Source organism: Mus caroli, chromosome 12, assembly GCF_900094665.2.
Source record: "Mus caroli chromosome 12, CAROLI_EIJ_v1.1, whole genome shotgun sequence".
NCBI classification, from domain to species: domain Eukaryota; kingdom Metazoa; phylum Chordata; class Mammalia; order Rodentia; family Muridae; genus Mus; species Mus caroli.
In genome coordinates this window covers 78703761-78715151 of record NC_034581.1, presented here as the reverse complement: position 1 = coordinate 78715151, position 11391 = coordinate 78703761, and the positions used below count along the sequence as shown (strand labels likewise).

At 41.7% G+C, this 11391-nt stretch overlaps 1 protein-coding gene across 3 annotated transcripts in view; it reads right to left on the bottom strand.

Moving 5' to 3' along the window:
* Positions 1-11391, bottom strand: part of Znf410 (zinc finger protein 410) — a 26383-nt gene extending 14992 nt beyond the window's left edge. Inside the window, exons 1-5 of one of the 3 annotated variants that reach the window (XR_003838418.1) lie at positions 11044-11391; positions 6169-6348; positions 5176-5311; positions 2400-2618; positions 1371-1562 (exon numbers count right to left, since the gene is read on the bottom strand). Coding sequence is in view for 2 of the 3 variants with exons in the window: in XM_029484738.1 (XP_029340598.1) it covers positions 1371-1562; positions 2400-2618; positions 5176-5311; positions 6169-6201 (580 nt within the window). In the remaining variant the exon portion in view is untranslated. Of the gene's footprint in view, positions 1-1370; positions 1563-2399; positions 2619-5175; positions 5312-6168; positions 6349-11008 lie in introns of all 3 variants that reach the window. The other 2 variants (XM_029484738.1, XM_021178780.2) reach the window with 2 other exon arrangements.

The window sequence follows — 11391 nt, the reverse complement described above, 5'->3', positions numbered from 1 at the left end:
GTCTCACAAGAGACAGCTATATCAGGGTCCTTTCAGCAAAATCTTGCTAGTGTATGCAATGGTGTCAGCGTTTGGAGGCTGATTATGGGATGGATCCCTATCATTTGAAGGATAAGAACAACTTTCTAGGGCTGGAGAGATGGTTCAGAGGTCAAGAGCACTGACCTCTCTTCCAGAGGTCCCAAGTTCAATTGCAAGCAACTAACTACATGGTGGCTCACAACCATCTGTAATGGGACCTGATGCCCTCTTCTGGTGTGTCTGAAGACAGCTACAGTGTACTCATATACATAAAATAAACAAATCTTTATTTATATGAATAAATAAATAAATAAATTCTGGATTACTAGCAAGAACTCCTGGTAGTTGTCAACTGACAATTCTGTGTGTAATCTTGGCTTGGTTAGTGACAATATTGACATAACTTGTGTCATCACAGACTAATGAGAAAATACAGAGTGAGAACTATTCAAAAAAGACCAAAACTTAATGGTATGTTATGCAAATGAAGGTTTGACTAGTATGGGGAGGTTTTAAGTCTACCCAGGCATGATTCTTAAGGGTAACATGTATTGTACCCAAATTTGTATCACACAGATCTATGGTTAGGCATGAGAGTTGCACTTTAAGATTAATGTTAGGGCGAGTGTGTGGGACCTCTGGAACTGGAGTTACAGGTTATGATCCACCTGATGGAGCAATCATCCTTAACAGCTGAGCCAGCTCTCAGCACCGAGACAGCCACACCTCTAATACTGCGGATCTGGGGACAGTATTCCAAGATGTCAGCACACATGAAGTTGTACAGACTAAGCTGAAGAGAACCACCAGACTGAGAAAACAGCTTAGGAGGACCTGAGCTAGGTGCCCACAACCCATATAACACATAAGACAGCCACATGTGGGATAATCCTAGCACCAGGGAGGACTACCTTTAGTCTCCATGTGCACATGTATGTGCACACACCATACACACTCCCATTTTTTTAAACAAAAAGTAACTAGCATAAAGCAATTAGCTAATGAATATCAACACAGGTTTAGCATTATGAGTCAGATTCAACATTGATTTTACAATAGTATTTATATTAACTGATAAAGTTATTGTAACTTTTTAAAGCTCTAAATATAAAATGTTTTTTTTATAAATTTTGATGTTTACATACTTAAGGATGATTACAACAAAAACATTCAAGATTGTTGACAATTCTACTAGGCTCCACCCAACAACTAGCTAGCTAGCTTGCAAGGCAACCTGGCTTATAAGGACTGTTCTCTCCCCCCCACCCCCCAACTCTATTCTTTATTGCTCTCCTCTCTCTGTCATCTCTGTAAGGAAAAACCTGAGAAGAGAATGCCAGGAGTCTCACCATTGCTGCCGGTTTTTGCATTCTTGGCCAGCTGTGCACGAGTAGCCGCAATCAGACTGTCATGGGCCAGTTCCTGAACCCGGAGGAACCATGGGATACTGCTGTCTGTGCTCTCAGCAGAGAGGAAGTCAGCCCCTGAGTCCTCTGTCTCATCCTGAACAAACACAAAGTGCTCAGCTGAAGAGCCCAGCCCTGGAGGAAGGAAGAGAATATGGTGGGAAGATTAGCCCAGGCACAGAGACTGTCCTGAATTAATCACTCTAGATCGTTCCTACTCCAAGTTTCTGTCCTTATAAATAATTAAGATATCGTTTTTCCATCCAGCCCACAGGCTTACTGTTAACCCTGCCTCCTCTTGTTTCAGAGGCAAAATGTTCCTTCCTGGCAACCAGTCCACCTCCCACTTGAAATATTCCAACCCCACACTCAGTCATTTTCTCTTGAATGCTTCAGCTAAGTTCTCCGTCACTGGGGCTGGAAAGATGGCTCAGCAGTTAAAAGTCATTATTTAGGCCAGGCTGGCCTTGAACTCAAAGAGATCTGCTTGCCTCTGCTTTCAAAGAGCTGGGATTAAAGGTGAGTGAAGCATGCCCAACAAGTTTTTTTTTTTTTTTTTTATTAATTGATTTTGTTTGAGACAGGGTCTCACTATGTTGCCTATGCTGGCCTCAAACTTGTTCTTCTGCTTCAGCGTCATGGACACTGGGTTTACAGATATGTACTCAGTTTCAAACTAACTCTACCTTCTAACTTGTATTCCCATTCAGGTACATTACACTCTCCAGACCATCTTCCAATACCTACTATTTTTGCCAAGGCCACAGACAGACAGTCCATCCTTACATTTGGAAAAATTAATAATCAACCAACTCACAAACAAGAGGAAACGCAGAGTTATCGTAGAGCCTTTGTCCTTCCTTTATATATTCAACCAGTCACCAGATCACACCAACGCTCTAAAGTTATCAAATAATAAGCACTTTAATATATATATTAAATATTTTCCCCACCTCTAACTTTTCCACCTACCTGCTCTTGTCAGGTTCAGAAGAATGAAGGAAGTGCTATCACTTGGCTGTAGATCTTGCAACAAGCTAGGCGACTCTGGTGTGGTCAGGAACTCTGGGGACTTCTGTACAGTCTGAGCCCTTGTCTCTTCTCCGTCTGGGCCCACATTCACCTGAAGGCTCCTCAAAACAGCTGAGGAAGGGACCTCCTTGGAGGAATTAGCATGATTTGGAGTTTCATCTAGTGAAGGAAAAACACCATAGCTCTATGTGGCACTCACCTCCAGGGAGTTCACCTTTCCGAAGAACTACACTTCAGCAGCTCCTAGCACTCTTACAAGAGTAGACTGCGCTCTCTTTTTTGCAAATATAAAAACTGCCTTAGAATAATCACAGGGGAACAAATAGCTGGGAAACCACTGAAGTTTTGTAAAATAACCAGTGTGCTTCATTACAGATTGCGGTTTATACTGAATGTACATAGATCGTTTAAAAGACTTGCTCTAAAGAAGTTCAGACACAGGTGGATCGACACAGGTGGATCTCTGTGAGTTCAAGGTCAGCCTGGTCTATAGAGCAAGAATAGAATAGCCTGGACTAGATAAGAGACCCAGCCTCAAAAATCAGAAAAGAAGTTTGCTCTAAGGGTTGGGCTACATGAGACTCTTCCTCAAAGAAAAACAAACAAACAAAAAAATGTCTTTCAAAAAAATTTGTACAAAACAATTTTAAATGAACATTAACATTTAACAAAGGGAGGAGCTAGGCCTTACTGCTCAATACAATTAAGAATTACACCACCATGATGACGTATACAATATTCTCAGAGGCTTTCGTTCATCTTTATAAAAGGTAGATAATACTTTTTCCTCTTTTAAACAGATGACAAGCAAAATCATAAGAATAAAAATGGACAATAAAAATATTCTTAATATCACCCAACTACATACTAAATGCTAATTTAAAATGGTAATTCTGTGCCATGTGTATTTTACCAAGCACACACCTGAAGCTATTTTTAAAACATGAACTTTTTACTAGCTCTAGCCATCACAGCACAGTATCAGAGAATAGAGACATGAACAAAAAAACTGTGGTATGTAAATATGGCAGGATACCATGGCTGATACCAAACAAAACACAGCTACAATAAGGCTGAACCTCACAAACACAGAAAAACAAAGTGCACAAACACACATTAAAGAGATTACATTATTCCATTCATTTAAGGGCCCCGAACCTTACAAAATTAAAATACTTTGTTTAGAGATGTATAGAAGGATGGTTAATTTTAAAATGCAAAAGAAATAACCATAAAAGTACAAACAGTGATAATGCATTAAAGAATGGAAGTTTCTCTATGAGGTAGAGCCTATGGAGAGCCTGGAAACTAATGATGTTGTTCTTGTTTGGGGAAGGCATTACATAAATAGTTTCTTACATTCATTCCTCAAGCTATACATATGTGGCTTTGTACTTTTCTATATTCACCATATACCCCAACTAAAAACATGAGGGCCAATATCATCGCTGTGGGTAGCCACCTGCTACCAAGCCTGATGACTTGAGTTCAATCTCTGGAATCATATGGTAGAGATATGGAAGAGAACCAATCTTCACAAGTTGTCTTCTGACCTCCACATTATAGTATATAAACACACATACACATACTAAATAACTTAATGAAAAAAAATGAATTAAATTGCTCAAAAATTAAATTATATTTTTAATTTTTTACAATGTATTTTTCATATGTGTATTAATGTTTTACTGCATATACATATATATGTATACACACATACACACAATGTGTGTGCACCACCTGTGTGCTTGGTGCTGTGGAGGTCAGAAGAGGACATCAAACTTGGAGTTAGGGTAGTTGAGATCCATCATGTGAATTTTGGAAACTGAACCTTGGTTCTCCACAAAAACAAGTGCTTTAAACTGCCAGGCCATCTCTCTAGCCCCAAATATTGTACGGTTTTGTTTTGTTAATTTAAAAACATGCATGAAATGATATAGATATATATCATACTTAGAAAGAAGCGACTAAGTTAGATAGACTGGTATAGATGCAATAGCTTATAATCTAATAAGCTGGTATTCAAGTAAACATCTAAAAAGGTAAAGAGAGAGAGAGAGAGAAAGGAAGAAAGAAGAAAGGAAGGATTGAAGGAAGGAAGGGAAAAAAAGCCTTTAAAAATATTATATAGTGTCAGTGGTAGCCCACAGCCTTTAATTCCAGCAGACTGAAAGGCAGGTGGATCACTGTGAGTTCCAGGCCAGTCACAGATCATAGCCAGACCGTGTCTCAAATAAACCAAAAACTGAAAAGAACTATATAATTCCTTCATCAACTTCGCTAGCCTTTATAGCATTCCCTCCATCCCTGCGGCCTGGCTCCCCAGCCTCCCTGCCAGTGTCAAGGATGTCCTCCTTTCAGTCTCTGTCCTTGGCCTCTTGAGGGCCTCTGTCACCCTGATTCCCCTTGGGTCCCCATGACTCCTCGCTATGCTGATAGTCATCTATTTCAGCATCTTCCCTCCTCCTCGGGCTCCCTTGCCTGAGACATTCCTTCAAATGGAGTGTCACAGTGCTACAATGGCTTTTATGCTCCACTTTCACATACGTGTTCCTATGCTTAAACTACTTAGGCCCTTGTGACTTCCATGCTGCCTTTGATATGCTGACTCCATATCAACCGGCTGTAACATCAGTTGCACTCTGCTCTCGGCACAGAGCAGTCTAACCTCTTTCGTTAGGTCTTCTTTGTCCTATCTGTAGTGAACGTATTTTACCTGGTAACATTAGTCGGCTGCATTCTGAGGCCTCGGTCACTGGAAGGAGGGATAAGCAAGTAATGTCTTTAGCTTCTGATTCTACTAGCCCTTGTCCCAGGGGGATGGAGGTATTCTGAACAAACTGAACCAGGAGCTGAGGAGGGGAAAACAGGCAAAACTGAGAATCAGATGTTGCTAGGAATGAATCTCAACTTTAAATTTATCAAACAAGTGAGAATATAATTCTTATTCCTGGTCTCAGTCATATACACAGAAAAACCAGATTAACTACATTTATCAAGGTGTTTTTGTTCTACAGAATAATTGATTCATAAAATTAAGTTAATCTGTCATTTTCTATCAAAGAAAATTATAAAAGCGTATTTTAAAATGATGAGCTCTTTTTTAAAAAAATCAACTGCAATATACTGATTGTATCTTAGAAATCACTTTCCTGGGTATCAGTTTATTTAATCCTCCTATTAATATTAAATTTCTAAGTGAACATGTATTTTACAAATGAGGAATCAATCTGAAAACACTGACTTGTGTAAGATGACATAATTAGTTAAAGTTCCAGCCTTCAAAATTAAATAATAATTTCAAATTTAGAGACTTTTCTAGTGTAGAACACAAATTTACTAACATTAAAGTATGAAAAATGATAGAAATTATAAAATACTTAAGTCTCTCAATCATGTTTAGAAAGAAAATACTTTCAATTACATATAAGATTAACAATATTTGTGTAAATATAGATACATATATATTACAACTATATAATATAAATATACTTTAGAAATATAAAATATCTTATTATATTTAAGTACTTTAAGTATTTCATTAAATACTTAAATAGCAAATGTAAAAACTCACAAAAGATGAAAACTGAATGGTAAAGTCTTTGAGAAAACATTTAGTAACAGAAAAATCATAAAAATCATTTGGCTCAAAAAGTCAAAAAAAAGTCAAAAGTATTCGGTCTAAGAATAAGCAGCTAAGTGGGCTCACCTCTGGTTTGGATTCTAACTCATCTGATAACATTGATTCAGCTTCTGAAATCCTGTAGCTGTTCAGGGACAGGTTCAAGTCTAATTCAGTCAGTGATCCCTTCCTGTTATATTCATATCCCTTTAAAAAGCATTACACTCTTCCTGTAAGATGCTGAACTGGGTTGGTAATCAATTTAACCTAAAACAAGAGTAAAGAAGAGAAAGACATAGGATTACAAGCAGTAAGAAAATGTGGCTAAATAAACAAAGGCATCCTTTTATATCTAAAAGAATCACAAGCAGACATGCAGCTTAGAACGTTTTAAAGTAGAACTAGCTCAATAAGTATTAAAACCTATAAAAGCATTATGCTTTGATAAACTATCTCTACTCCTTTTTAAATTTTTTTATTTTTAATTCATGCATGTGCAACTAACTCCCTGTGCATCCAAGCGTCTAGACAGAGGGCATGAGATGCTCCTGGAGCTCCATGGAGTGAGTTCCTTCCAGGTGGTGCTAGGCTGCCCTGTGTGGATGCTAAGGACCAAACTCTGGTTCTCTGCAACAACAGCAAGTGTCCTTAACCACTGAGCCTTCTCTCCAGTTCCCACAAACCTCTCTCCTTCTAATGGAGGCCTGACTGCCTGAAATTCACATACAGAGCAGGCTGGCCTCCAGCTGTCAAGGATTCTCCTACCTCTTCCTGAGCACTGGGCAGGATTACAGATATACCTGGCTATGAAAGGGTCTTAAAATATGGGAAAGCTATATTCCCAAAGATGTTCATTGAAAATATAAGACAAAGAACTGGAAGCAACATACAATTATCTTTTAGGACTTTTAAATACACACACATATACAATATTATGAAGACCATACAACAAAAGTGATTATAAATCTATTTCCCATTTTAACACTAATTATAACATTCTAAGAAAAAGAAATTCCCAGATATGACAGTAGTTTTATTGTGTAACAGGACAGTGTGACTTACTCTTTTTTCTTGATTCTAAAAGGTATTATGCTTATTTTTAAAAATAAGCCCAGCAGGAGCTTGGTGGTGCACACCTACAATCTCAGCACCCAGGGAGCCTGGGCTCTACAGCAAAGTCAAGGTCTGTCTGGGCTACAATGATCTCAGAAAAACAAAAACGAATAGTAATCCAGTCTCACTGTGTAACTTGAGGTAAAGCACATGCATAGCGCAGCACAATGTTCAGGTGCGATCGTCAGCACTGAGCACTAACTAGCCAACAAATGGGGGCCAGGGGCGAGCATGGGACTGTTTAGATACACATACAAATGAATAAATACGCAATGGATTCATCTGCATTCTTCCTCCTTCCCACCATTCCTCCTTTCTTGGTCCCCACTGGATTCTGAACCTAAGGGTCTGTCTATCCATGCTGAGCATAGACCTTGCTGGTTCCCTAAACCAAAACTCCTGCGTAACTCCCCACCACCCCAGGCTTTGACATATGAATTCACTTAATTTGGTGGAATTATTGGTAAAACTGGGAGTACTGCGAAGACATAAAGCGAAGACAGTAAAAAGTTTGCCCGGGATGGAGATTTTCCCATTAGTAGCAGGATAGACTGGAAAGTTAGACTAAGACAGATATTAAGAAACCCTGTAATTGGGGCCTGTAAGAGGGCTCAATTTGTAAAGGTGATTGCCACCATACCTGATGACTTCAATTCAATCCCCAGGACCCATAGGATATAAAGGGAGAACTAACTCTCATCAACTGTCCTCTGCCCTCCACATATATGCACACACAAATACATCTAATTTTTAAAAGAAGTACTAGAATTAATGCTTTTATTTCTTACATAAAACAAAGAATCATAAACACCCAATTTTTCTTCCTATGTACATTTTCTTCTTCCTGAAGCACTAAAATGGTTTAATATTGTTTATTTACACATGTTCATGAGGAGAAGAAAGCAAGGTTTGATAAATCACTGAGTTATGAAGCTGCATAAGCAAGCTGGCATGATGAGCTGGCACAGACAGGGAAGGATTACATCTAAGTTTGATCTTGAATTTCAAGGGCTTTGGCAATTCCTCTTCCCAATTCCCGCTCATATAACAAGCCAAGAAATTACCAGATGTTTGTTCTGGTTCTCTTTAAAGTGCATCCACCTCTGTGACTCCTGGAGCGCAGATTCACTAAGAAATGAGACAATTCACTGTCGCTTTGTTAATAATCTTTGAAAACAAATAAGGCTATTGTGGAACAACTGCAATATATCCATATCATAATGGAATACAGCCATACAATCCTGGTACGCAATGTATGGTTTGTACAGGTCCTGAACAAACAGCAGGACACACGAGAATAAGTTGAACCCTGTTTAAGAGCCAGGTGCAGTAGCTGGCATCTATTGAGCCAGAAGGACGGGGGGGGGGGGGGGGGGGGGTGGGGGGGTTGGTGGTGGTGTTTACAGCTATCATGACCTACACTGCAAGATCATATCTGGAAGTAAAAAGAAAGCAATGTGTTCAGAGCACAGTGGCTCACCAAGTGTCCTCTGTGGACTTCACCTGTAACACAGAGCTTGCTAAGCACACTAGCCAGCAGTGTAATGGAAGTACACAGAACTTGCTAAGCACACTAGACAGCAGTGTAATGGAAGTACACAGAGCTTGCTAGCACACTAGCCAGCAGTGTAATGAAAGTACAGAAGCTAGGTTTGACAGTTCTATTACCTAACTAACCCAGTTCAAAAGCTGAAATGTAAATTCTGTTCTTGCAGTGCAAATCTTTTCAAAAAATAAGTTTGGGGCCAGACGTTGTGGCACATACTTCAATTCCAGCACTCTGAGCATAGAGATAAGCATGTATCTCTAGGAGTTTGAGGCCAGCCTGGTCTACATATTAAGTTCCCAGGCCAGCCAAGGCTATATAGTGAGACCTTGTCTCAAATATGAAGTTTCATTGACACAGTTCACACAACATAAAATGTACCCATATTTAAGATTTTTAATGCTTATGTATTGTGCATGGGTATTTTGCCTACATGCCTGTACATCACATGCATGCAGAACCCATGGAGGCAGAGGGACATGGGCCCTCTGAAACTGTAGTAGATTATGAGTCACCATGTGGGGTGCTGGGAACTAAGCCCAGGTCCTGTTACACACTTTGAAAAGTACAGTTAAACTGTCTTCGGTGTAGTCATAGTTCCGAAATCACACACATGATCATTTCTGTTTGTTTGATGTTTGGGGGATGGGGCGGGTAGAGGGAGCTGGAAGGGTTCAGACAGGTTCTTGCATAGCTCGAGCAGGCCTGGAACTCTACATGTATCTGAGGCTGGCCTTCAACTCTCACTCCTGCTAACGCCTCACAGTACCGAGATTAAAGGTGTGTACCACCGTACCTGGCTAATTTTACATTTTCCCAAAAAGAAACCCTGACGTCACTACCCACTTCTACCTTAGTCATTATTGTGAGTTTAAATGACTGCCATACAGGTGTCCAGTGAGCACTGGATAAATATTCAGACAGAGGATAAATAACACAACAGATGATACCCAATTCCCTACCCCTTCACGCTGGCTTTCCAGTTCCAAACTTTCATTAACTTCGTGTGGACTGATTCTGCAGCATATCTATCCTCAGCATGTCAAACCAAACCGTGGCTAAACACGGATTACCATCTCCCTACTAAACCTGTTCTTCTTGAATTATCTTTTATTTATTGCCCAATCTTCCCACTCAGCTGCAAATTTTATCTAGCAGTGCCTCTCATCCTACATGTTTTAATAAGCCCGGTCGGTCATTAATAATAATCAGACCCCAAAGTGACTCCTTCTGTGATGCTGTTTAGATTTCTCAGTATCTTTCTGCTTGTCACTCCCCATATGCAGTTTAGTATCTCAGAATAATGGCCAGCCCTTAACGGTAAACCTCTTCACTGACATACTCCTCCCCCACTCCCCCCCCCAAAAAGAAACCTTGGAAATTGTGGGATTTACCTAAATTTGACACCCACTGGGATACAAAGCTTAAATTAGAACCACATTTTCTGATGCTTGGCTGCCCTGTATCTGCCACAAAGTGTAATTTTTCAACGCCAAACACCCAGAATTGCCCGTTTTGACCTCAAACTATGTTTTATTCTCTTTACATATGATCCACTGATCTTTGTGTCTAATGTAATGTAAATGTATGAACTCTTAACCCCAAATCAATAATATTTCACTCCCAAATGGTTCCTAAGTACATCTCAGAGTCTCATGAGCAAGTGAGATAAAGTTTAATAAACTAATTGGATCGTCTTCTCTTGAGAAACTTCAGAGAACAAGTTGAACGAGCAAAACACATTCTGGCTGCAAACACTCGCTGCCCACACACCGGCCTGAGGTGACAGGCAAAGGAGACCCCAGAGGTCCGGCTCTGGTCCGCAGACGTCCCTATTCCAGCCCAAGGCAGAGAGTGGACCCAGGAAAGGAGCCGGCAGCCCTGGGTGAAACGCGGGCAGGACACCGCTGCCAACCCTTCCCGCCAGCACAAAGGCCTCAGCCCACGGCCCTTGGGTCTGCGGGCGGGCCCAGCCGCGGGTGCAGTCCGGAGCCTCCGCCCCGGGGACTCGCTGACTCCCGCGTTCTGGGGGGCAGGCTGGTCTCCAAGCTCCCTCCCTCAAGAACAAGCAAAGGAGGAGAAACGGCGCGCCCCAGATCCCCAAAGGGGTTAGGGCCGCAGCCGCCGGGCTTCGGACCGGTCGCTCCCCGCCCGCTAGACGCCTGGGGAAGCCTAGGGGGGGCGGCTTCCTTGCGCCCTTCGGGGGCGAACCCGGCTCTAGATCCCCAGACCCCATAAGTGGCTTCCTTTCTCGGCGGGACCACCTACCCGAGCGGGGGTGGCTACACTAGCCTGGAGCTCACCTTCCAGTCTCGGGCAGCCAGCCGTCCGTCCGTCAGTCAGCCCCGAATCCCGTCCACACACGGCGTCTTCCGGCTCCCGCCGGAAGCAGCTCCAGAGCGGGACAGGAAGTTTGGCCGCCCCCCATCAACATACCCACTCGCTTTCTTCTCCGCCCGCGGGTGTTTCTCAGGAGGAGGTGCTGACTCTTGGGCAGCTGCTTGAGAGGGATCCTCCGCTTCCCGCTACATACACACGCACACACAGCCCGAGACACACAGGGTTCCCTCCTGGCCGAGGAACCGCAGCGCCCCGTCCCCTCCTGTCCGCCCTTCAGGGCTCTCAGGTCCGCGAAATCTGAAACCAGGTCA